We start from the raw sequence: 25,029 nt of genomic DNA, 5'->3' as shown, positions 1-25,029 counted from the left end.
GAAGAAGTGTGCAAGAACAGGAAAGCTCATACCAAGAACAAACTTAGTTGGTCTCTAAGGTGCTACTGGAAGGAATTTTTTATTTTGTTTTGTTTTTAGTCCCATCAAGTATAATGGGAACTGTAGCGTCACCCCCGCAAAGCTACAGCCCCTCAGCAACCTGGACAAACTACAGTTCCCAGGATTCTTTGCTGGGTGAGGCGGTGGAAGGCAAGAGCTTCAGAAGGTTTTATAGCGTGGATGTACGATCCAAGTCTGCGAGGTGAAATGGGCGAGTCGGAACCCTCCGCTCGTAGCCTTATTTTCTGGGAGGGGAGGGGAGAAAGACACGTCATTCTGATTCTCTAGGAAAGGAGAGAAGACCGGCTGCCGGAAGTGACGTTGCGATTTGTTGACAGCGGCTGGTGCTGCTGCTGCTTGCGGCGGGGTGGAGAGAGCGAGCGAGAGAGAGAGAATTGGGAGAGAAAGAGAGGGGACCCGGGTGGGAATTAGGGACTCCCCCCTCAGCCTTTCTTTCTCTTAATCTCTATCCCGCCCCCCTCCGCCCCTTCTTTCTTATCCCTACCGGAAACGGAACCAACTCCAACCCGGACACTCTCTTTCGTCCAGGGAGCCGGGGAGCCAGGTGAGTGCGCGTGTGACTGATGCGGAAGGTGAAGTGGTACCCTGGGAACAATTCGTGCATTGCTGGGAGGGGCGGAGGCAGGAGAACCCGCTGGGATCCACCCTGCTGCAACTGGGTGGGGGCGGAGATTATAGGCAGCACCCCCCCACCCCACCCCCACCCCACCCAAATTGCCTGGGAGCCACTCGCTGCAAGGGCACAGTCGGTGGGCCCAGTGGGTGGGTTGGAGAAACCTCGAAATCCCGCCACTGGAAGGATATGAAGCCCCTTAAGACCCACCTGTTGATAGGAGGGGTGACAGCTGATCCATCTGGGATCTGCCCGTGGCAAGGGTACCAATATGTGCACATTCTTCAGAAACCCAGTAATCCATATCTCACCACAACCTTGAAATTTCATCACTGGAAAATCTCAGCCTTGAGGCCCACTTGTTGAGAGGAGGGGTTGATAATTGACATATTTTCCAAAATCCACCTGTGTTTTGCCTATGGCATATGTGCCAAGGCAGATATCTGTGCAGGTTCTTTTGCTGGGAATGGGGGAGACTCACAGGGAAAGTGGCGCACAGCACCTTTCATACAGCTTTACCTCAGGATCCACCTCAGGGGTGAGTGAGTGGTTATAGGGCAGTAGTGGGGACCTACAGCCCTCCAGGTATTGTTGGACTCCAGATCCCATCAACCCCAAATGGCATGGCCAATGGTCAGAGATGATAGGAGTTGAAGTCCAGATGTATCTGGAAACCAAAGGGTTTTCCACCTCTGGTGCAGGATATAGTAATGCTGCTCCTAAACTACAAGTAGCATGTAACAGCAATATATAAGGCAAATAAATAAATATTCCTTAAAACGAGAGGGAGCCTCAGGAATCCACTTGCCCCATAGGAAGATGTGGTGTCTACCCACTATAATCTGGTGCTGTGGGCTCTGAGTCAGCTGAGATGCCTCAAAATATAATGCATAGAAAGGACTCTCCTGGTAAATGCATTTCCCCAATACTCCCTCCTGTGATAAATATATTTATTGATCAGTTGCAGAAAGTAGACTGTTTTCGTTTTAAAAAGTTGTATTGGAAGGCACTATCTGTATGCAGAATGGCAGGATTGTTCAGGGTGGAGAAAGGAAACACAGAGGATAGTGTGGAGTGCCTAATGGCTGCTGAATGGTTATAAAAAGTCCCAATGCCCCAAATGCCCACTGGGAATTGAGGAAGACAAAAAATATAGAAGTTAGTGGAGGATCAAACAGTTACCTTTGCCCAGAGCAACTCTTTGAGACTTAAATTGCTGTTTTTGAAATGTCATGCATTTATTATTGCATTTCTATTCCTGCCTTTTCTACATGGAGTTCTCCTTTTCTCCTCTTAACAACCCTGTCAGGTTGGTCGGGCTAAGAGATAGACCCCAGGTCACCCAGTGAACTTCATGGCAGTGTGTGGGGATTCAACCTGACATTCTAATCACTACCCTGATTCTGTGTACGCCTGATCTGCAGAAATTGGCACCATAAGGCTCTTCACAGCCTGGAGATAAACCTTATGCCACCTGCTAATTTGCTGCAGATGAATGCCCGATAAACGTCAGTTACAGAGGATGCTTGTAAAGTTGGCAACTCTACGTGTTGTTAAACAGAGTGTTCAACAATGCTTGTGTATGAAACTGACGTACCATCCCATTTAAATCAATTACGATGGTACATGCCGATCTCAAGTTAATGTGGGATAAAGGCTTGAAGAATACTAGTGCATCAGGTTTAAATCTGATCTTGCAGGGTCAGTCTCATCCTCTTCCTCCTGTATCCGACATCTACATCATTTGGAAGGAACACACATAGATTTGAGCGGAAAATGGATTTCTAACACACATGCACTAAGTATCATATTCTGAAATAACTGCAAACTTTCATGCAAAGGGAAGGTGAAGAGGCAGGTTGCCTTTGATTTGTTCCAAGTTTTTTGTTTGTGGAGATCCATGGAACATCAGCAGGAAGGTCAAATCACTTTCCTCTTCAAAACTGTAGGCTCTGCTGGAATCTAATGGTCTGGTTTAGTCCACTCTGGATGTTGGTCTGTGGTGCTGTCTTCTTCCACCACACCTCCCTTCTCGACTGCAACTGCAGCATTGGCTGCAGCGATGACTTATGATCATGCAATTCTGTTGCCCTGGCTAGGAAGGTTACACAGCTTATAAAAGAGTGCTAGATTGTCAGAAGGCTATAAAAGGGATTTACTCAGATGTCCAGTTTACTTGAGGTTGGCACAGCCTTTCTTGAGAAGCGGGAGTAGCACTAGACTTCAAGTCATTGGGCAGGTAGTAGAGCTGCAACCTTTAATCAGTTACAAGGCCATAAGAAGAGAAGTGCTGGTTCAGGCCAGTTATCCACCTGGTCCAGCATCCTGTTCTCACAGTGGTCAATCAGATGCTCCGATGGGAAGCTCACAATCAGGACCTGAGCACAAGAGATCTCTGCCCACCTGCAATTGCCAGCAAGTGGTATATTTCCTCTAACAGTGGAGGTCAAACATAGTTATTATGGCTAATACCCACCACTCAGTTAAAACCTGTTTTCCTTAACTAAAAGGGCACACACAGTTAATTAAGCAGTGCATTTTTAGGAAGGTTACTTATTTTTAAAATAAGTATTTAGTGCCTGCCATCTGCCTTTTTATATCTTGGAAGAGAATCCAGTCTGCTATGGGGTGCAGTTCAGTGTTTTGCTTCCTGCAGCTTGGGATCAGATTACCTAAGAAATTGCCTCGCCCCCCTATCCTTGCTGGTCAACTGTGTTGCTCAGGTGGGACATTGCTGAGAGTACTGCATGCCCCAGAGGTGTGCTATGTATGCAGTAAAGGCTAGGCTTTTAATGTTGCAGCTCCAGCCATCTGGAATGAGTTCCCACCTGAAATTAGAAAAAGTGCTTAATGTCTTGATATTTAGGCACTGGATGAAAATGGTTTTGGTTTTTTAAAAAGTTTTTATTAAAGATTTTATTGGGTTACAAAAGTACTGCATTGTCTCTATTTTCAGGTTGCAAAGTCTTTTCTACAGATAAGTTACATTTGATGTGAGCCATTAATGTTGTATATAATATAAGGTTGGGGGGAAAGAGAGGTGGAGAGAGAGATTGAGGGGAGGGGTGGTAGTAAACTTGCATTCTTTTTCTTACCGGTAGTGTGTGTGTGTGTGTGAGGTTTTTGTGTCAGCGTCACTTGGGTAGGTTCTCTTTCTTTTCATTTATTAGTTTTCATTGGCAGTGAGAAAGTTTTTTTGGGGGAGGGGAGGGAGCCCAGGACATGGTTGGTTACTTTCAGTTGACTGCAGAGATTTGTTTGGGGGGGGGGGTTGTTGAGTCAAGTTAAGCATATTGATTCGTATGCTATGGGTGGGTTCTTGTTGTTGTCTTGTTGGACTGTGTGTGTAATAAAGGGGAGCCACTCTGGGATTAAGGCGTCCTCTTTTATTTGTCCCTTTGTAAGTTTCAGTCTGTTGATTAGCTTTTCTAGGAAGGCTGTTTCCCATACAGTTTGGTACCAGTGGTCCATGTTCACTCGTGACAGGTCTCTCCAGTGTTTGGCTACGATGCTTCTGGCTGCTGAGAGTAGGTGGGTTATAAGCTGTTTATAATGTGTGTGCTATTGTCTTGGAAAATATTCAATAGGACCAGTTCTGGGGTGACTTCTGTTTAGTTATTTTGCATATTTCTTGTAGGACAAGAAGGGTTGGGTTTTGGGGCAATCCCATAACATGTGGAAGTATGTGCCTGTAGAGGTTCAGCCTCTCCAGCATTTTGGTGAGGTTACTGGTTCTGGCCGAAAATGGTTTTGTTTAAAAAGGTTTTTCCTGAAAGGGAGCCCATTTGTTTTGGAAATGGTTGTACTGTTTTTAGTTTGCTGAGTTTGTAATGTTGTGCATATTTTTTCTTTTTCTTTTATTAACACAGCTTTTTAATGCACTCTTTCTTTCTCTCTCTCTCTCTCTCTCTCTCTCTCTCTCTCTCTCTGGGCTACTAAGATAGTCATTTGCACATTATTGAAAAAGACAGATGTGGGGACACATTTGCATAAAATGTGCATATGCTGATCTATACATGTATATGCAAATTTAGAAATAATGACTATAATTTGAATACAGTAGAAAGAAAGGTACAGCTCACCACAGTGGGGTATTGGGAAGACTGTGACCAGCTGAGCAGCCTGCTTGCTTACTCTACTGCCCAGCTGTTTGCTGCTGATGCTCCTCTGCTTCCTGGGATTCTTCCCCTTTATGCCAAAATTGGACTTCAGGCAGCTCTTCAAAATAGGAGCCTTACAATAGAGGCCTCTTCTCTTCTCTGCCTCCTTCCTGCTCTTCATCAAACTACCTCTCAGGTTGTGAGATTAAAATTGAGTTGAGGGAGAACAATGTATGATAGCCTATGTTCCTTGGGGAGCAGCGGAATAACAATGTAATAAAATAAAGTTGTGTGTGTTTGTGTGTGTGTAAGTTTCACGTTGCTTGAATGGACTGGAGGCTCCTTCCCCAACCTGCTGCATTCCAGACTTTGCTGGACTACAGTTCCCGTTAGCCACAGTCGAGTAGGGGAGTTGTAGTTCAAGGCATCTGCAGTGCACCATGTTGCCAACCCCTCCTTTGTGTCCCTTAAAATACCCCGTAAAGTACCCTTTATCCCCCGTTTCATTAGACCTTTAGTCAAGGTTGAGTTTTGGTATCCAAGACCACCCCACACCCATCCCTGTTTGGTCTGCCTTCAGGCCACTGAAACTGAATCTTTGTTTGGTTTGAGGGTGGGAAAATATTGCAAGGACTTCTGTGCTTTCTGGTGGAAAATGTCCCACCCCACTCTCTGATTTGTCTTCTTCTCTCCACCCCGCCGTGATCGGCCTGCAGCATTCCCGCAAAGTCCAGTGGGGAATATCCCTAAAACAAAGGAACAGGAACTCCAGGTGGGGACGAAGAAGCACTTTTTTGCCCCACATTTGCCCCTTCTCCCTCACTCCCCCTGGTCCTCCCCTGTTCACTGCCACAAGATGGCTTCCGACAGCCCAGACCCTCTGATGACCCTCTGCACAGATTATTGTCTTTACAACTTGGAGGGGACTCTTTGCTACTTGCTGGACAACGAGACACTCCGTCTCCACCCAGACATCTTCCTGCCAAGTGAGATTTGTGACAGACTTGTCAATGAGTAAGTTTCTTTATTTATTCTATTTGGGAGCACCTTATCTTCGATATCCCAGCCTGGGCACTTCAGTCGCTGGCAGAGAGACACTTCTATAAGAACCTGCCTTACACAGAGTCAGACCCTTGCTCCGTTTAGCTCTGCATTGTATGACTGGCAATGGCTCTCTGGAGTTTCAGGCAGGAGAGTCTTTTTCACTTGAGATGCTGGATGTTGAACCTGGAATCTTGTGCATCCAAAGCATATGCTCTGCTGCTGAATTTCTTAGTAGTGCTGCTCATTCCTGAGGTTCATGGTAAAGTCTTGAGCACGGTAGCGCATGCTTCAGAAAACAGACTTTAGTCACAGCTGTGCTGCACATTACTTCCCTCAAAGAATCCTGGGAACTGTAGTTTGTGAAAGGTAGTGGGAATATAGCTCTGTGAATTTACCACCCACAAAGCTACAATTTCCAGCACCTTTAACAAATTACAATTCCCATGATTATTGGTTGAAGCTATGTGCCTTAAATTTATGGTCTGGATGTCACAATTGTATTTTAGAAGACATCTGAAGGCAGCCCTGTTTAGGGAAGCTTTTAATGTTTAATAGACTATTGTATTTTAATATTCTGTTGGAAGCCACCCTGAGTGGCTGGGGAAACCCAGCCAGATGGGCGAGGTATAAATAAATTATTATTATTATTATTATTATTATTATTATTATTATTATTATTATTACTATTATAAAATTTTAAGTGCCCTAATGTATAAGGTTTAAGCATGAGTAGCAATGTATCCTTTCTGTATTTAATCTTCATGACTTACCCTGTGAGGTAGTGTAGGTGGAAAAATTCTATTAGTCCAGGAAGGATACATGAAGGGAACTTCAGGGTTGGGTAAAGATTTTGATCCTTATTTCTGGTGGCCAAACCCAAGCCCCTCTGTCTGCTGATGTTTGATTTAACGAAGAACGCTCAAATCCTTTCCCCACCTTGATCTCTGTCTCTAAACATAGGTATGTGGAGCTGGTAAATGCCGACACTATCTTTGAGCACAATGAAAACTTCTTCACACTCTTCTCAGAACCACGCAGCACCAGGCTGGCAAGAATCCATTTGCGGGAGGACATTGTGCAAGATCAGGACCTGGAAGCCATCCGAAAACAGGTAGGAACAGAAGAAGCCAATTTGTAGCATTGAACCATTGGTCCCTCGAACTCAGCATTGTCTACACTGACTGGCAGTGAATCTTGTTGGTTCAGACAGGGGTCTCTCCCAGTCTCACCTGGAGAGGCCATGGGGGATTGAACCTAGGACCTTCTGCATGCAAAGCAGATGCTCTGCTGCTAAGCTGTAGGCCCTTTCCCTAAAAAATAAAATCAGATTCTAGTCCTCATGATTCTGAATAATGAGCTTAATTAAATAGGAATAGAAGTCTTTTCCCAGCCCTACCTAGAGATGTAATTGTGGATTGAACCTAGGACCTTCTGCATGCAAAATAGTTGTTTTATGACTGAGCAACAGACCTTCCCCCTGTTTGGCGTCTTCCACAAAAGGCACCACTCTCTAGGGCACAGGATCGTTCACAAACCTAATCTTTCATAGGGACATGAGAAGCTGCCTGAAACCAAGTCAGGCGAACTTTTCTAACTTTCCACTCTACCTTTCCATCCTGTAGGACCTGGTGGAATTATTCCTAACAAACTGCGAGAAATTAACAGCCAAGAGCCTCCAGACCCTGGGCAGCTTCAGCCCCACCCTTGTCTCCCTCAGCCTCTTTGGCTGCACCAACATTTTCTATGAGGAGGAGAATCCAGGGGGCTGCGAGGACGACTTAAACCCAACCCGCCAGGTCTTGGTCAAGGACTTCACATTTGAGGGCTTCAGCCGCCTGCGGTTCCTCAATTTAGGCCAGATGACCAAAGGGGTGAATGTGGAGAGCCTGCTCCGACCTCTGGCTTCACTGACTGCACTGGACCTCTCTGGGATCCAGCTCAACGACATCATTTTCCTCACCCAATGGAAGGACAGCTTGGCTTCCCTGGTGCTTTACAACATGGACCTCTGTGAGGAGCATGTTCAGGTCATCGCCCAACTGCGCAAGCTCAGGTCAGCTGGTGGTGCTGTTGACCCGCTTGGTTTTGCAGCCACATTGCCCCGCCTTTACTAGTCTGGCCGGACTAGCACCCCCATCAGTCCCCAGCTTGCATGTTTTCTTTTTTTTTACCACAACTGCCACCAACCCCCAGCCTGCATGGATGGTTGTTGTAGTCTGAAACACCTAGAGAGCAGTGAGTTGGCGAAGGCTGGGTTGACCTGATTGTTAACTTCTCCATCCAGGATAGAGCCAACTTGTGGAACTCATCGCCACAAGATAATGTCTTTCTAATTGATTGAATTTCTACCCCAAGGATGTGACTGTTTTTGCAGGCATTTAGCCTGGGCTGCTCCACCCTGCTGTCCTCCAGGGGCTTTGGACTGCAAGTCCCATGTGCCCCCAGGCAGCATGTGCTTAAATGCTTTCCTTGCTGTAAGCCAAAGCTCGAGGTCATCCCTAGAATAGAGCCATTGAAACCAACAGCACTTCTCTGAGTGCAACTTATTTGACTATTACCCTATAAAAACCATAAAAACCCAATATTTACTCACAGTAAGAATCTTATAAAAATAACTGTAGCAGAACTGCAGAAGGAATGAGCTAAAATAGATATATTTAGGTGCCAGGCGAAAACCTTCCTCTTCAACCAGGCCTTTGGTTGATTAATATCTGATACCCTTTCAAATGTGTTATAGGAGGGGGGATTATTGGTTTGTTTTTGTTCTTATTTTTATTACGTAGTTGGTGTTTTTATACTGTATTTTTATGTTGTGAACTGCCCTGAGATGTATAGAAGGGTGATATACTAACTAACTAACTAACTACTAAATATCATTTTGCAATATATGTGGCAATGGAAGGGGTTGGGCACACTCTGCAATTTGCGTAGCTGCCAAGAAGCAGCCATTGCAAGTGCAGTGTGAGGGATAGCAGGCCAGCTCATGTGAACTGTTTAATGGAGGGAGTAGGCATTGGGAGGGGATGTTGGTCAGGTGTGGAGGAATGGCAAAGAGGTAGAGGGGTTAGTGAGCAGGAGCCACAGCCATAATAATAATAATAATAATAACAATAATAATATTTATGTTATTACAGTATTATTATTTATACCCTGCCCATCTGGCTGGGCTTCCCCAGCCACTCTGGGCAGCTTCCAACAAAATATTAAAATACAATAATCCATCAAACATTAAAAGCTACCCTAAACAGGGCTGCCTTCAGATGTCTTCTAAAAGTCTGGTAGTTGTTGTTCTCTTTGACATCTGGTGGGAGGGCATTCCACATTCCCTGTAACTTGGCTTCTCACACTGAGGGAACTGCCAGAAGCCCTCGGCACTGGACCTCAGTGTCTGGGTAGATCGATGGGGGTGGTGACGCTCCTTCATGTATACAGGACCAAGGCCATTTAGGGCTTTAAAGGTCAGCACCAACACTTTGAATTGTGCTCGGAAACGTACTGGGAGCCAATGCAGATCTCTCAGGACCGGTGTTATGTGGTCTCGCCAGCCGCTCCCAGTCACCAGTCTAGCTGCCGTATTCTGGATTAGTTGTAGTTTCTGGGTCACCTTCAAAGGTAGCCCCACATAGAGCGCGTTGCAGTAATCCAAACGAGAGATAACCAGAGCATGCACCACTCTGGCGAGACAGTCCGCGGGCAGGTAGGGTCTCAGCCTGCGTACCAGATGGAGCTGATAAACAGCTGTCCTAGACACAGAATTAACCTGTGCATCCATGGACAGCTGAGAGTACAAAATGACTCCCAGGCTGCACACCTGGTCCTTCAGGGGCACAGTTACCCCATTCAGGACCAGGGAGTCCTCCACACCTGCCACCTCCTGTCCCCCCAAAACAGTACTTCTGTCTTGTCAGGATTCAACCTCAATCTGTTTTCCACCATCCATCCTCCAACCGCCTCCAGACACTCACACAGGACCTTCACCGCCTTCACTGGTTCTGATTTGAAAGAGAGGTAGAGCTGGGTATCATCCGCATACTGATGAACACCCAGCCCAAACCTCCTGATGATCTCTCCCAGCAGCTGCATGTTGAAAAAAAACATAAGAACATAAGAAGAGCCCTGCTGGATCAAGCCCCTGGTCCGTCTAATTCAGCATCCAATTGCGTGTCTCTGGGAAGCACACAAGCAGGACCTGAGCACAATAGCAACTGCTCCCTCTTGTGATCCCCAGCAATTGGTATTCAGAAGCATTTCTGCTTCCCAACCATGGGAGCGGAGGATAACCATTGTGGCTGGTAGCCATTGATAGCCTTGTCTCCCTTCATGAATTACTCTAATCCTCTTTGAAAGCCAGCCAAGTTAGTGGTCATCATTTCCTCCTGTGGGAGAGAGTTCCATAGCTGAACCATGCGTCGCCCTGAACCTTCCAACATTCATCATCATCATCATTCATCATGCCTTCCAACATTAAGTTTCATTAAATTCCCCCACCCCCAAGTTCAAGTGTTACAGGAGAGGGAGAATGACTCCTTTCTAGCCTCTTTCTCCTTGCCATGCATAGTTTTACACACATATATCTTGCCATCATGCTTCTGTTCTTCCTTGTTCCCAGGCACTTGGACATCTCCAGGGACCGCCTCTCCAGTTATTACAAATTCAAATTGACCCAGTGGGTCCTGAACCTCTTTGTGGAGAACCTGGTCAACCTCACTTCTCTGGACATCTCTGGCCACATCATGTTGGAGAATTGCTGCTCTTCTAGTGAGGATGAGAAAGTAGGCCAGACAAGGTGAGTCAGACGGGAGCCATCTTGGTGGCTTCAAACAGGGGTAGAGGAACCTAGGGCCCTCCCAGATCTTATTGGACTCCCAACAGCTCACATCAGCCTCCAGCAGCTAATATGGCCGATAGGTCAGGGATGATGGGAGTTGTAGTCCAGCAATGATTGGAAGGCCACAGGTTTGCCATCTCTGATTTGAGATAGAGCATTCCATACTGTGTGCAAGAAATGGAGGAATGCCGCTATTTAGAAGACACATTCCTCATGAGGGAACCTCAGAAGTGGGGAACCAGTGGGTGTTCACATATTATTGTACTCCAACTCCCATCAGCCCCAGCCAGCATGGTCAATAGCCAGGGTTTATGGGAGTTTGAGTCCCACCATATTTGGAGGGTAACAAGGTGCCCATCCTTGCTGAAGACAACTAAATGGGCACTGGCCTGACTCTGGTTGATGTGCACAGAAGACTGGAATGAGCCACAACTCAATCCACTTGTTCCTCTTTTTTTTTTTTTTTACTGCTGAAGGTCCCAGGCTCAACCTTGAGCATCTCCTAGTTAAAAGATTATTGGGGGAGCTGAAGGTGGAACCTTGGAGAGCTGCTGCCAGTCAGAGTCATACTAGCCAGACTGACCAGTGGCCTGCTTCTCTTGGGTGAGGTTTTTCATGTCTTTCCTATGTTCCCCCAGCATCAGTCCTGAAATGAGCAGCATCACCCCTTTAAGGAACCTGAAGCAGCCTCTCCAGTTCCTGGGCCTCTTCGAGACCACCCTTTGCCATCTCTCACACATCCCAGCCTACAAGGTAAAGCAAGAATAGATGGGGGAAAGTATTCATAATAACTATATCTGCTACTGAGGCATCTTTTTTAATCGTTTGGCAGAATAATGCAGCTCATAGATGCATATAAGGTCTGCTTGAGGAATATGATCTTCATGGATTCTGAAATGGACTGATCTGATTTGTGCCGATGTGTTCAGAAAACATAGCTCTCAATCAGATTTCACACCCACACTCAGAGATCATTATATTATTCATGTAGCACCATCCATATTTTGGTAACATAAACAAATTACTGACCCTACAATCTAATCTGCTCCCAGCAGCGATTTCAGTGATCTTAAGTAGAAAATACCTGAAAGCTTGTCTCGCCCTTTATCTACTCAATTGAACACTGCACTCTGCAGATACTGTCTTCTCAGGAGATCCATTAGCCACAATGTAGAAATTGGGCCTTCAGTATAGCAGCACCTGCACTTTGGAATTCTGTCCCATTAAAATGTTCAAGACAGGTGCATTTTTTTATTGCCTTTTCAGCGCCTGCTGAAGACCTTCCTATTCCAACAAGCACTTTAAGTTGAGATCTTTTTGTCAGTCTGCATCTGCACTGAAGTTGTTTTTAAAGATATTTTAAACATGTTAAAGCTGCTTTATTGCTTGTCGTTTGCAGCTCTGGACTCCTTTGGGATCCAAAATATATAAACAAAATAAGTGAAACGTGCGGCTGGTTGGGGATTTGAAGCCAAGTCTAGCCCATCCCAAAAGCCAATGCTCTACCCACTGCCCCATACTTCACACCTCCTGTACCGCCTCTGAACTGTCCCCATTCTCCATGCCAGGTTACTGGGGCCAAGAGTGAAGAGCAAGTGCTCAACGCCATTGAGGCATATACTGAGCATCGTCCTGAGATCACGTCTCGAGCCATCAACAACCTTTTTGACATCACTCGTATTGAGCACTGCAACCAACACCTGAGAGCCCTCAAGGTGAGCGAGTCGTAGTCTTTTATTTTGAACCATGAGGACTAGGAGACTGAGAGGAGATACAATAGCCATCTTCAGATAGCTAAAGGGTGTCACATGGAATATGGAGCAAGCTGGTTTTCTCCTGCTCCGGAGGGTAGGACCCAAACCAATGGATTCAAGCTACAAGAAAGGAGATTCCAACTAAACAAAAGGAGCAACTTTCTGACAGTGAGAGCTGTTTAATAGTGGAATGGACTCCCTCGGAAGGTGTGGGAACTCCCCTTCCTTGGTGGTTTTTAAGCAGAGTTTGGATGGCCGTCTGTCATGGAAGCTTTATTTGAGATTCCTGCATTGCAATTCTATGATTTTTTTATTAGCCTTTTTTGGGAAAGGGCCATAGCTCAGTAGTACAGCATCTGCTTTGTATGCAGAAGGCCCCAGGTTCAATCCCCAGTGGAATATCCAAGTAGTGCTGGGGGTGGGGGTGGGAATGCTCTATCTGAAAGCCTGGAGAGCTGCTGTCGGTCAGCACACTGGGACTAATGGTGTGATCTCGTATAAGGCAGCTTCCTATGTTTTAAGAGAAGGGCGATACCTCAGTGATAGAGCATCCGCCTTGCACACAGAAGGTCCCAAGTTGAACCCCCAGCAGCACCTCCGGGTAAGGTTTGGAAATAAACCTCCCTGTAAAAATCCTGTAGAGCTGCTGCTGGTCAGTGAAGACAGCACTGAGGTTGATTGGTATAAGACAGCTTCCAATGTTCTTATTTAATTCAGCCCTCTATTCAGACCCAGGAGGACTAGAACCTTACTTTATTTTGAAGGAAAGGTAGATCATCTGCTTTGCATGCAGATGGTCCTGGTTTCAGTCCCCTGACTGAAAGCAGCAACAACAGCAGATAACTATTATATTCACTGGATTGGTTTCCATTCTGAAAATGGGATGAACAGCTGAATGCCAGCAATTTCTGTTGCTGTTTTCTGAGATCCCCACTGGTAGCAGCAACAGATAATCTTCAAAGCTTATACAAAGAGTAATTGCACCTCAGTGGAAAACAGCCCCAAATCGAACACTAGACCACTCACTCTGGAGCAGAGCTATAATGGAGAAAATTTTGCATAATTTGAGATTCCAACAAGGATTGGAATCTCCAGGTGCTTTCTGTCTGATCTGGCATTCCTTGACGACATAGACAACAGAACCATAGTTTTCAAGACAGCTCTAGTCACAAGCTGGGCAAATCTGGAACTAGACTTGATAATATTCATTACGTATACTTGGTTATCTTAAACCAAGTTCAGTTGTGCTTATTCTACATGCTTATGTTACAGCTTTGTTTTTCATCTGTTGTTACAGCTGTTTGATTTATATGAATTTTAAAATGAAATATAAAAATCCTTATTTTTTAGGACCCCAGGGCATTGTATAAGGGAGAACTTTTTCTCTGACCCGCCGGGGCTCTTACATTCTAATGGAGGAGAATCATAGACTTATAGAATTGTATTTATTTCATAAAATGTATAACCTGCTTGATTGTTGTTGTTGTTTTAAAAAAAACCCTCTCTAAAAGTGGTTTGCAAGAAAGCTAAAAATAAAATCAAGAAAAAATTGAATGACAATGGCATTTACCTGCTTCGTTTCCACAGCTAGTTATAACAGCTCTGAAGTGCCACAAATACGATAAGAATATCCAGGTGACAGGAAGCGCCACTCTGTTCTACCTCACCCATGCGGAATACCGCTTGGAGCAGAGCATCAAGTTGCGGCGCCAGGTTGTCCAGGTGGTGTTGAGTGGCATGGAGTCTTACCAGGAAGTCACTGTAAGTGGTCACTGCCAGATTTATAATTTCACTGACATAATTGTGGGTCCTGGGTGGCCAGGTCTGCTGGGGCCCCTTAGAGTCAAGGGATAGAGTCAGGGAGGGGGGCAGTGTGTCTTGCATCAGGGGTGGAGCCTGTTGGGGTGGAGTCTAGCAGGGGAAAGCAATTGTTTGGCTGCTCCTGGTGGCTCAGAGGCCGAGCCTGATAGATGCTAAGGCAAAGCTGAGAGCAAAAGTTCTCAACTTCCTTGTGAAAAACGCACCAGGATCAAAATGGGCAACAAATTAATAACTTGCATCTCCGCTGACTTAAAATTCCCATTCCCAGTCTTCTGAACAATCTAAACAAGCTTCAGTTAATTATTAGCTGAAGCTTCTGATTGATTGATTGATTGATTGAAGCACTTGAAAAAGTCAGCAGTAATCAATCAGAGTTCTGCACTTAACAAAGCCGCGCTCTACCATGTCAGACTATCTTCCTGACTGGCAGCTGCTCTCCGGTGTCTCTGGCAGACACGGAAAGAGCCATGGCTTGGTGGACAGAGCATCTGCACTGCAAACAGAAGGTCACATGTTCAATCAGGATCACCATTTAGGAATGTGGGAATGTTCTCTGCGTGAAACCTGGAGAGCCACTGCCAGTCAGTATAGACAGTGCTGAGCTCAGTGGGGAACTAGGGAACTAGCTCACCTAAAGCAGGACAGCCCTTTCTGGCTGCCTGGCCACCACCACTCCCTCCCTTCTTCCCTCCCCCAGGTGCAGCGCAACTGCTGCCTGACTCTGTGCAACTTCAGCATCCCTGAGGAGGTGGAGTTCCAGTACCGGCGGGTCAATGAGCTGCTCCTGAATATCCTAAACCCAACGCGGCAGGACGAGTCGATCCAGCGCATCGCAGTGCACCTTTGCAATGCCCTGGTGTGCCAGGTGGACAACGACCACAAGGAGGCTGTGGGCAAGATGGGGTTTGTCATGGTGGGTTTTCATGAACGCTGCCTTCAGGCGTCTGCTCAATGCTAATGGAGGCTGAGCCAAAATTTCTTTCCAGGGCCCTTTTTCTAGATTCTTTTCCCACTTAACCCATCCAGATTCCCTTATAGGCAACCTTCGGGGGCCGGCATGCCAGGGAAGCCAAAAGTGGTCAGGACCAGAGGCTGGAAGTGGGTGGGGCCAGGGGATAAAAGAGGGCATGCCAAGTGAATGATGGGCAAGGTCAACAGAGACATGGCCTGGTGAAGGAGATACAGCCTTGGCCAAGTTCTGGGAGCAACATTGGATTGGGGGAGAGAAGAAACTGATGGACAGCATTTGGCCCCTGGGCCTGCTTTATCCACTGACCACCCCTTGGCCTCAATTATCCTAAACATTTACATAGCTTCTTTTTCCCACCAACAGACCATGCTGAAACTGATTCAGAAGAAGCTGGTGGATAAAACGGTATGACTCAGATCTGGTTTTCTGTCCTGTCCCCCCCACCCCCACCCCCCAAACCCCACAAGGGCGCCAGAGCCAGGAACAGATCAAATCAAATAGTTTTAATCAAACTTCAAAAGGCCGGTAAAGTGTGGTAAAGACCCCAGCCTGAAACCATGGAGAGCTGTTGCTAGTCAGTGTAGACCGTACTGATACTGATGGACCTTAATGGTCTGAAACACAAGAAGGCACCTTTCTGTGTTCATGTGACTTACAGATCACCCTGAGGATCTCCCAGGTAGCTCCAGATTTTACCTTCTTCCCCAAAGAACAAATCTTTAAAACATATTACATTTTCATTCCCGCCCCCTTCTTCCAAGGAAATGTGTTGACTTCTCTCCAGCTTTCACCATCACAGCGACCCTGCAAAGTAGAATAGGCGGGGGTGGGGGAACTGTCCCAAGACTACCCAGTGACCTTCAGGGGGCAGCATCGGGATTTGAACCCTGGTGGTGCTGATCACACACACACACAGCTTTAGAGGGGGATGCCTCACTTTTTCCAGCATTCCAAAGTGCTGCCTACAAAACCATGCAGAAGCCCCTTAGAGACCCCAATAGACTGAAGCTTTTTTCCTTTTCCATTAATCCGGCAGTGTGACCAGGTGATGGAGTTCTCCTGGAGCGCCTTGTGGAACATCACGGACGAGACCCCAAACAATTGTGAAATGTTCCTCAACTACAGTGGCATGAAGCTCTTCTTGGAGTGCTTGAAGGTATGCAGAATTTCAAGCGCTATTAGTTATATGAACTACAGAAACAGAATAATCACATTCGAATGTCGGTCACTGGGAATCACAAGTTGCTGGTGTGATCAGGTCGTGTTTGTAGGCTTCCCGTTGGGGCATGAGTACAACAAAAGGCTTGGTTGCCCATATCCTCCCAAGGTGAGGGGAAGTGACATCGGCCAAGCCTGGCAGGACAACCTACTTCATGCATTAATTAACCCCTTCAAGCATTAATTAGATTATTACCCTACAATCTTTCATTTTCCCTCTACTGTCTCTGTATGCCAGTTGCTGGGAATCACAGCAGAGGTAGGGGGAAGAGTGCTGTTGTACTCAACAACCTGCTTGTAGGATTCCATCTGATTGCCCACTAGGGGAACAGAATGCTGGACTAGATCGGCCTGTGGCCTGATCCTGCAGGACCTTTACACTCAGCCTCCACTGTCAAAGGCAGTAGCTGGGAGTCATGAGTAGGATGAGTGCTGTTGTGCTCAGGTCCTGCTTGCGAGCTTCCCAGAGGTGTGATGTGCATAAACCTCTCCCACCCAAACTGAAACCTTCTCTCATTGCATTCAGTAAATACATGGGAGTGGGATCACTGGAACACTCTCATGAATGGTATGCTTTGAAGCAAAGTACCAGACGTGTGCACTGTGTCTGTGTGTGCATGGATATCTGTTGCCAAGAACTTTTTCTACCTCAGGTGGCGAAGTATCTCACGTTGGCCCCAAGTGATGATGATGATGATGATTTATTTGTACCCCGCCCATCTGGCTGGGTCTCCCCAGCCACTCTGGGCGGCTTCCAACAAATATTAAAATACATTAAAATATCACAGATTAAAAACATCCCTAAACAGGGCTGCCTTCAGGTATTTTCTAAATGTTAGGTAGTTGTTTATCTCTTTGATAGGAGGGTGTTCCACAGGGCGGGTGCAACTACCGAGAAGGCCCTCTGCCTGGTTCCCTGTAGCTTTGCTTCTCGCAGCGAGGGAACCGCCAGAAGGCCCTCAGCGCTGGATCTCAGTGTCCGGGCTGAACGATGGGGGTGGAGACTCACCTTCAGGTATACAGGACCGAGCCACTCTGGGCGGCTTCCAACAAATATTAAAATACATTAAAATATCACAGATTAAAAACATCCCTAAACAGGGCTGCCTTCAGATGTTTTCTAAAAGTCTGGTAGTTGTTGTTCTCTTTGACATCTGGTGGGAGGGCGTTCCACATTCCCTGTAACTTGGCTTCTCACAGTGAGGGAACCGCCAGAAGCCCTCGGCACTGGACCTCAGTGTCTGGGTAGATCGATGGGGGTGGTGACGCTCCTTCATGTATACAGGACCAAGGCCATTTAGGGCTTTAAAGGTCAGCACCAACACTTTGAATTGTGCTCAGAGAAGTGTGTTAGGGCAAAGGTGGGCAACCTGCAGGGCCCTCCACATGTTGCTGGACTCCAACTCCCATCAGCCTCCAACAAGCATGGCCAAGAGCCAGGGATGGTGGGAGTTGGAGTCTAATCATATCTAGAAGGCCACAAGTCTCTCATCCCTGATCTAAAAAGCAACTTGCAAGCAATGCAGAAATGCTTCTTTCTGGTTCAGATTCCCCACTGCTGATCTACGAAGAGGCATTTCCTTCTCGAGAGATGCAACAATGCCTCTGCTGAAGATTCCCCTTATGAGAAAGTGAAATGCCTCTTCTTAGATTGGGGTGGGGAACCTGTGGCCTTCCATATACTGCTAGAATCGAGCTCCCATCAACCCCAGCCAGCAGGCATGATGGGAGCTGTAGTCCAGGAACATCTGGGGGGGGGGTCATAGGGTGACTTGCTATAGGCTGGGAGGTTGGCATGATGACCATTTTGAATCCCTCTCCCTCTTCTGTTACAATCTTTGTTCCTCGCACCTGCCTTCCCTGCAGGAATTTCCCGACAAGCAAGAACTTCATCGCAACATGCTGGGCCTCCTGGGAAATGTGGCAGAGGTGGAAGAGCTCCGCCCACAATTGATGACCTCCCAGTTCATCAGTGTATTCAGGTGGGTGCATATTTTAGGGCTAAGCACCACCATCCTCTTTTGCTCTGGTAAAAGAGAATATCTGAAGGGAGTGGCTGCTGGAATGCACCAAAGTGGCCCACTTAGTCCAGCCCCCTGTTCTCACAGTGGCCAGCTAGATGCCCCAACAGGAAACCCACAAGCAGAACCCGAGTGAAACGGTAGCACCTCTGATTCGCAGCAACTAGCATTCAGAGGCATCCTGCTTCCAGCAATGATTGAATGCATAGAACATAAGAGGAGCCCGGCTGCATCAGACTATTGGCCATTTAGTCCTCACAGTGGTCAAACAGATGCACCGATTGGAAGCTCACAAGCAGGGCCCTCAGTGTGAAGGTACTCTCCCAACCAACTGGTATAGCAATGAAAAGCCATCAGATCAGGTGTATGATTGGCCTCCCAATGAGCTGAGGCCCTTTCCCATATCCCAACCACAGACAACTCAGATGTTGGTTGATTGCAGAGGAGAAAATCCTTTGGGAGAGGGTGGCTTTTTAGGTATCCAGGTCCCAGGGCTTTACAGGTTGATGCAGTTTGGCTTATATGTCAATTTTATACACAACAGCAACCTGTTGGACAGTGAAGCTGACGGCATTGAAGTATCCTACAATGCCTGTGGAGTCCTCTCCCACATCATGTTTGACGGCCCGGAAGCCTGGATGATCAGTGAGCCCCGCAGGGAGGAGGTGGTTGACCGGATGTGGGCAGCTATCCAGCGGTGGGATGTCAATTCCAGGAGAAACATCAACTACAGGTAGGCAGAGATTGGGCTGGGGAATCTCAGGCCCATGAACCAAATGTGATCCTCTGGCCTCTCAGTTCTGGCCCTCAGGACTCTCCCCAGGACACCACCCTCAGGGGTACTGCTCCACCCCCACCCCCCTTGAGTGCTTTTGCCAGACTGGGACGTATCCTTAAACTGCAATTCACTTCTCCTATCCACATTGGCCTGGAAAACCCTGTATTTTTTATATTAGTTTTATAATATTTTCCTTTACGATTTTTAAATGGTTATTGTCACTGTAGTTGTTTGACCTCCACAAAATACCTGCAGAATGTTGAGTTTCCCATTCTTTCTCCTGATCACTTTTTTACCCTGCTTTCTTTGTCATCTTTTCAGGTCATTTGAGCCAATCCTCAGGCTCATCCCTCAAGGAATCTCTCCAGTGAGCCAGCACTGGGCTACATGGGCCCTTTACAACCTTGTGTCTGTCTACCGTAAGTCCCACCTGAGAAACCTCTGCTGCAGCAGCTGGGGTTTAGGCTAGGTAGTTAAGAATGTGCCTCTAAGGAAATATCTACACCAGATGTTGGAATCATAGAATTGTTAAGAGTTGGAAGGGACCACAAGGGTCATCTAGTCCAACCCCCTGCAATGCAGGAATCTTTTTGTCGAAAGGTGGGCTTGAACCCATGACCCTGAGATTAAGAGTCTCACACTGTATTGACCCCCAGGCTTCACTCCTATCATCCCTTGCCATTGCTGGGGGGTTGCTGGGAGTTGTTTCAGTAAGCAGTAGTTAAAATTAGCCACAGTTTAGGGTGTGAGAATGCATCACTGATGTATTTTCTTTGAAGCATTGCTAGCAGCCCATAGGCATAATTTCATTATTTCTGTTCTCATGCTTTTCTAGACTCTTCCTGTGTTTGATGCTATATACTGACTTTTTGTATGTGATTGCAAATTGTGCAGACCACTTGGAGAGTTTGTTATATTAAGTGGTATATGAACTATTAAAATGAATGAAATGACTGAATGAAGACTTGCGAGACTGTAGATTCCCATTCCTGCTCTAAGAAGCAGTGTTCCTTCTTGAATGGGAGGGAAGGAATAATGCCAGAATGCATTCTATTTAGAAGAGGCATTCCACCCCCAGAGAGGTAGTTTCTCATAGAGCGGGGGGGGGGGGGGAGGCAGCAGGTGTTTTTTTTTTACCTCCCAGGTGTTGCTGGACCCCCAACTCCCATCATCTCAGGGGAAGATGGGAGTTGTGGTGGCATCTTATTTTAATCTCTGCTTTTTTATCTCTTATTTTAATCTTGTTTACTTCTTGCTCTTCAATTCCCTTCCCCTGCAAACATTCAGCTAAAAATAATGTGATATGAATGGAAGGACAGGGAACCTCTAATGAAAAATAGTGCTTTGAACTTACAGGAAAACTGCTATGGATGTATGCTAACATTTTTTTTAGGATCATGAAGTAGGATGATATTTCTCTTCCTTCTACCTTATTTTTATATCGTTTCCTGGGTAGAGGTTCCTCTGCCATCAATGAAGTCAAACCCAGCATCTGGAAGTGTAGACAGCCCCTCTTTTAAGAGCAAAATATGATCACTTTTCCTTTTATAATTCAGTGGAGTTGGGAATAAACCCATCTTTTCCCCTCCTCATTCACAGCAGACAAATACTGCCCTCTGCTGATCAAAGAAGGTGGCCTCCTTCTCCTGAGCGACATGATCAAAATGGCTTCAGCCCGGCCAGAAACGAAGGAAATGGGAAGGTAAGTCCTCTGGAGAAATAGTCCCCATCTGCACTTTACATTTATATTGGTATCATACCACCTTAAACAGTTGCTGCCTCCTAGCTACTAGCTTGTTAAAGGTGCTGGAAGTTCTTAGGAGATCTTCTATTCCCTTCAGAAGAGCTACAATTCACAGAGATCCTTAGGAAGAGAGATCCATTACTGAACCACCCTGAAACCTGTAGCTCCTTGAAGGGGAAGAGGGGTCTCCTAACCACTCTGGACAAACTATAGCTCCCATGATTCTTTGGGGGAAGGCATGGCTGTTTAAGGTGGTGTGATACTGCTTTAAGCTATAATGCCAATGCAGCCACAGAGCAGTGTGTCAGTAGCGACTGACAACCACCTCCTTCCCTACAGACCCTCCCAGGTGTTAAGATCAGCAGAGGGGGCCCTCTTGGTAGTTCCACCTCCTTCAGATATTTGGGGCTGGCCTAGGAGAGGGCCTTCTCTATGGTAGCCCCTAAGTTGTGGAGCTCCCTCCCTGCAGAGATGTGTCTGACACTTCCACTATGCAGCTTCCGGTGGCAGATGCTGAAGGCGCATCTCTTTAGTCCTGGCCTTTGACACCTGACATGTGCATTTTGGAGACCCGCTCTATTCCTGTGACTGTAATCTGTTTTTAATTATGAACCAGTCCTCAGGCCCACTGGTGAAGAACATGTAATAAATTTAATAGTAATAACATAAGAAAAGCCCTGGGCCCATCTGGTCCAGCATCCTGTTCTCACAACAGCTAACCACATGCTGCAGTGGGAAATCCACAAGCAACACCTGAGCACGAAAGCACTGTCCCCTCCTGCCATTTCCAGCAACTGGTTTTCAGAAGTATTACTGCTCCCACTGTGGAGGGGAGAGCATAGCTATTGTGGCTAGTAGCCATTGATGGCCTTCTCCTCCTCCATGAATTTGTCCAATCCTCTTTTTAAAGCCATCTTAAGCTGGTGGCCATCACTGCTTCTTGTGGCAGCGAGTTCCACAGTTTACCTATGTGCTATGTGAATAAGTCCCTTTTATCTGTCCTAAACTCCCAACACTTTGCTTCAGGGGATGTCCACAAGTTCTGTTGTTACAAGAGAGGGAAGAAAAGTTTTATAATAGTAGTATCTCAGCCTGTGTTCCTTGCCAAATCACTGACCTCTGTTTCCTTTTCAGGAAAGTCATAGAACACTGCAATAACTTTATGGACAAGAACATGGACACATCAAGATAGAGGCACCCCTGGCTTTCCACCACCTGCCAGCATTGCATTCGACATCTCTTCCCGTTCACTGTACATAGGTTGGACTTTCTCACCAGCTTAGCAGTTGGAACGAGCCTTTATGAATACGTGTGTGTGTCCATCTTTTGAAAAAGACCCCCAGCAAACAAAAGCGCTTTCAAGAAGCACCAGCTGTGGGGACCATTTTGCACAACAAAAATCCCTTTCCTTTAAATAATGAATTTCTCCCTTAACCCCTTCTACCACTACAACTTGCTCTTTTTTCTTTTTTCTTTTTCTTTTGGTCTTGTTTTGTTTTAAATGGTTCAGATTGGAGTTTGTGTGTATGTGTATGATTTCTGTATATATATAAAAAAAGGAAAATGAAACAATGACCACATCCTGTGTCTGTTGGCATTTTCTGGAGAATATGGAAAGCTTCAAATGAATGTACTGTATATTCTGGCGTATAAGACTACTTTTTAATCCAGGAAAATCTTCTCAAAAATTGGGGGTCGTCTTATACGCCGGGTGGAGAATTTGCAGTCGAGTATATCTCAAACTCTATATTTTAACTGGAAAAGTTGGGGGTCGTCTTATACGCCGGAAAATACGGTAAGCCCAATTATCTAGCTGTGTGATGGGTATAATAATAATTTCCTTGTTTCTTTAGGGGAGTTTTAGCTTAGGGAAAAGTCAAGTAAGAATGTTGGAAGGTTCAGGACAGATAAAAAGAATCACAGAATCATCTTTCTTCATGCAGTGCAGAATCAAAATGGTTTACATTTCTTATCCAGTAAGAGCTGTGGTGACAGTGGAATGGACTCCCTCTGGAGGTGGTGGGCTCTTTTTCCTTCGAGGTTTTTAAGCCAAGGTTGGATGGTCATCTGTAATGGATGCTTTAGTTGAGATTCCTGCATTGCAGGGGTTGGACTAGATGGTCCTTGGGGTCCCTTCCAGCTCCACGATTCTTTGAGAGAAGACATCCCTGTTTAAAGTGGTATCATGGTGCTTTAAATGTATGGTGTGTGTGTAGCCTAAATCCCACTCAGATTGGACCTATTAAATGATTGGCACCATGTCCATTAATTTGACCTAAGAACATAAGCAGAGCCCTGTTGGATCAGGCCTTGGCCCGTCTAGTCCAGCCTCCTGTCCCCACAGTGGCCAACCAGATGCCTCTGGGAAATCCACAACCACCCCTCCATCTCAGCAAGCAAGGGGCCTCAAGAAGGAAGTGCAACAGGGCCACTTAGAGGAGTCACTTGCGGAGAGGCCTGGGAGTTAGACAGAGGCTTGGACAACTGCATTTGGTGCCTGGGGTTCTCCACTCCTTGCCCAGGGCTCAGCTGCTCATATGGATTGGCCAGATTCAGCAACAGATTCAGAGCCAAGTGGAACCTTCTTGGTCGGTCTGTGTCACCTGGCCCTGTTGAGCTGGTTGCTACACTTCCATCCAGAGTTGCAGCAGCCAGGAACAAGCAATCTCCAGACCACATGAACTCAGCACTCTCACCTCTGGGACTTACCTCTGAAGAAAGGTTATGGAAAGAGAAAAGTTTCTCTCCCTCTCTCCTAATACTGCAACTTGTGGGCATCCACTGAAGCTGAACATTCAGGACAGATCAAAGGAAGAACTTATTCATGCAGCACATAGTTAAACTGGGACTCCCTCTCACAGGAGGCAGTGGTGACCAACTTGGATAGATTGAAGAGAGGATTAGACAACTCCATGGAGGAGAGGACTATCAAGGGTACCAGCCATGATGGTTGTGTTCTGGTTAGAGGCAGCAATGTTCCTGAAGACCAGCTGCTGGAAGCCACAGGAGGGGCAGATGCCTTTTTTCTTGGGTGCTGCTTGCAGGTTTCTCACAGGCATCTGGTTGGCAAGAAGAGGATGCTGGGCTAGACTGGCCATTGGCCTGATCCATCAGGTTCTTATGTTCACTGCCTCAACACACAATACCTATGCAGGATGAATGGATGCGAACGAGACTGGGTCCTTCCTAGCGCTGTTTCACAAAGGCCTTTTCCCTCACTGCATTTTACTTAAGGTATCTGTATACGAAAAAATTAAATGGGAACTTGTGGATCAAGCAGGTGTGCTCATAAGTGAACTGGAATTGCCTCCACCACTCTCATGGGCGTACCCAGGGTTTTTGTTGGGGGGGAAGCTATTGTTAGGGGGGGACAGAAGCTTAGATTTGTATTGATTGGGGGGCAGCTGCCCCCCCTGCTCCCCTTTGGCTATGCCTATGACCACTCTTATCCAGTATCCATACCACAAAACTGTAGCATATGGGTTGTGCCAAGCGCTCAATAAAAATGATGAACTCATCATGAAAGCAATTCAGAGCCTGAATGATGGAAGGTTCAAAGCAGACAACAGAAGATACTTCTTCACTCAGTGCTTCAGTGGCTACCATTAAACAAAAGTGTGTTGCGTTCACCATTTGGTCCCCTCCGTGACTAAAACTCTGAGGAACAAAAGTCTCTTCTAACGCAGGAGTGGAGAGTCATTTCCACCCTGAAAGCAGAGCAGACCTCATGGCCCTGGAGGAAGTAACTGGCAGAGCACGAAAGGCAGGGAAAAGCAAACTTTCTGAGTTTCTGGTCCATGGTGTCTCCCAGATTCAGAAACAGCCCCTTGCCAAGAGTGCAGAGGAGGGGAGCCTAGGTATGCCTCTGATTACACGCTGAACACGTTACAAAAAAAAACAAACCTGAAAGGTGCTCTGGCTCCCCTGGAGATTCAAGACCGCCCCCATCACCAGGCAAAGGTGGAGACTGCAGGCCAACCCTGGAAGTCTGGCAGCCTTAGTGTGGCCTGAAAGAGATGGAAAGCTGGGGGGCAAGCAGGTGTCCAGCAGGGCTGGT

General features: G+C 46.5%; 1 protein-coding gene across 3 annotated transcripts; it reads left to right on the top strand.

The window, feature by feature from the left end:
• The first annotated feature begins 500 nt into the window (after nucleotides 1-500).
• ZER1 (zyg-11 related cell cycle regulator) lies at nucleotides 501-22,296 on the top strand. Of its 3 annotated transcripts, none has more exons than XM_033137367.1 (16): nucleotides 501-625; nucleotides 5,511-5,808; nucleotides 6,799-6,949; nucleotides 7,461-7,891; nucleotides 10,448-10,624; nucleotides 11,305-11,419; nucleotides 12,235-12,381; nucleotides 14,008-14,181; nucleotides 14,939-15,154; nucleotides 15,575-15,616; nucleotides 16,248-16,367; nucleotides 18,296-18,411; nucleotides 18,995-19,183; nucleotides 19,550-19,647; nucleotides 20,831-20,930; nucleotides 22,107-22,296. In XM_033137367.1, the coding sequence occupies exons 2-16, from the start codon at nucleotides 5,651-5,653 to the stop codon at nucleotides 22,162-22,164; spliced, it is 2,292 nt and encodes a 763-aa protein (XP_032993258.1). In that variant the 5' UTR covers nucleotides 501-625; nucleotides 5,511-5,650; the 3' UTR covers nucleotides 22,165-22,296. The 3 variants fall into 3 exon arrangements, with proteins under 3 accessions (XP_032993258.1, XP_032993257.1, XP_032993259.1); XM_033137366.1 differs by having other exon boundaries at nucleotides 20,828-20,930; XM_033137368.1 differs by lacking the exon at nucleotides 15,575-15,616 and having other exon boundaries at nucleotides 20,828-20,930.
• Nucleotides 22,297-25,029: the final 2,733 nt, after the last annotated feature.

Source organism: Lacerta agilis, chromosome Z (assembly GCF_009819535.1).
Source record: "Lacerta agilis isolate rLacAgi1 chromosome Z, rLacAgi1.pri, whole genome shotgun sequence".
Classification (NCBI taxonomy): domain Eukaryota; kingdom Metazoa; phylum Chordata; class Lepidosauria; order Squamata; family Lacertidae; genus Lacerta; species Lacerta agilis.
This window is presented reverse-complemented; position numbering and strand designations above follow the sequence as displayed.

Bases quoted from the DNA above. Each gene is read 5' to 3' on its own strand.
- ZER1 (XM_033137366.1), top strand. From the start codon at position 5,651: ATGGCTTCCGACAGCCCAGACCCTCTGATGACCCTCTGCACAGATTAT. The intron at 6,950-7,460 runs GTAGGAACAGAA...TCCATCCTGTAG, and splicing joins TGGAAGCCATCCGAAAACAG to GACCTGGTGGAATTATTCCT. The intron at 15,617-16,247 runs GTATGACTCAGA...TTAATCCGGCAG, and splicing joins AGAAGCTGGTGGATAAAACG to TGTGACCAGGTGATGGAGTT.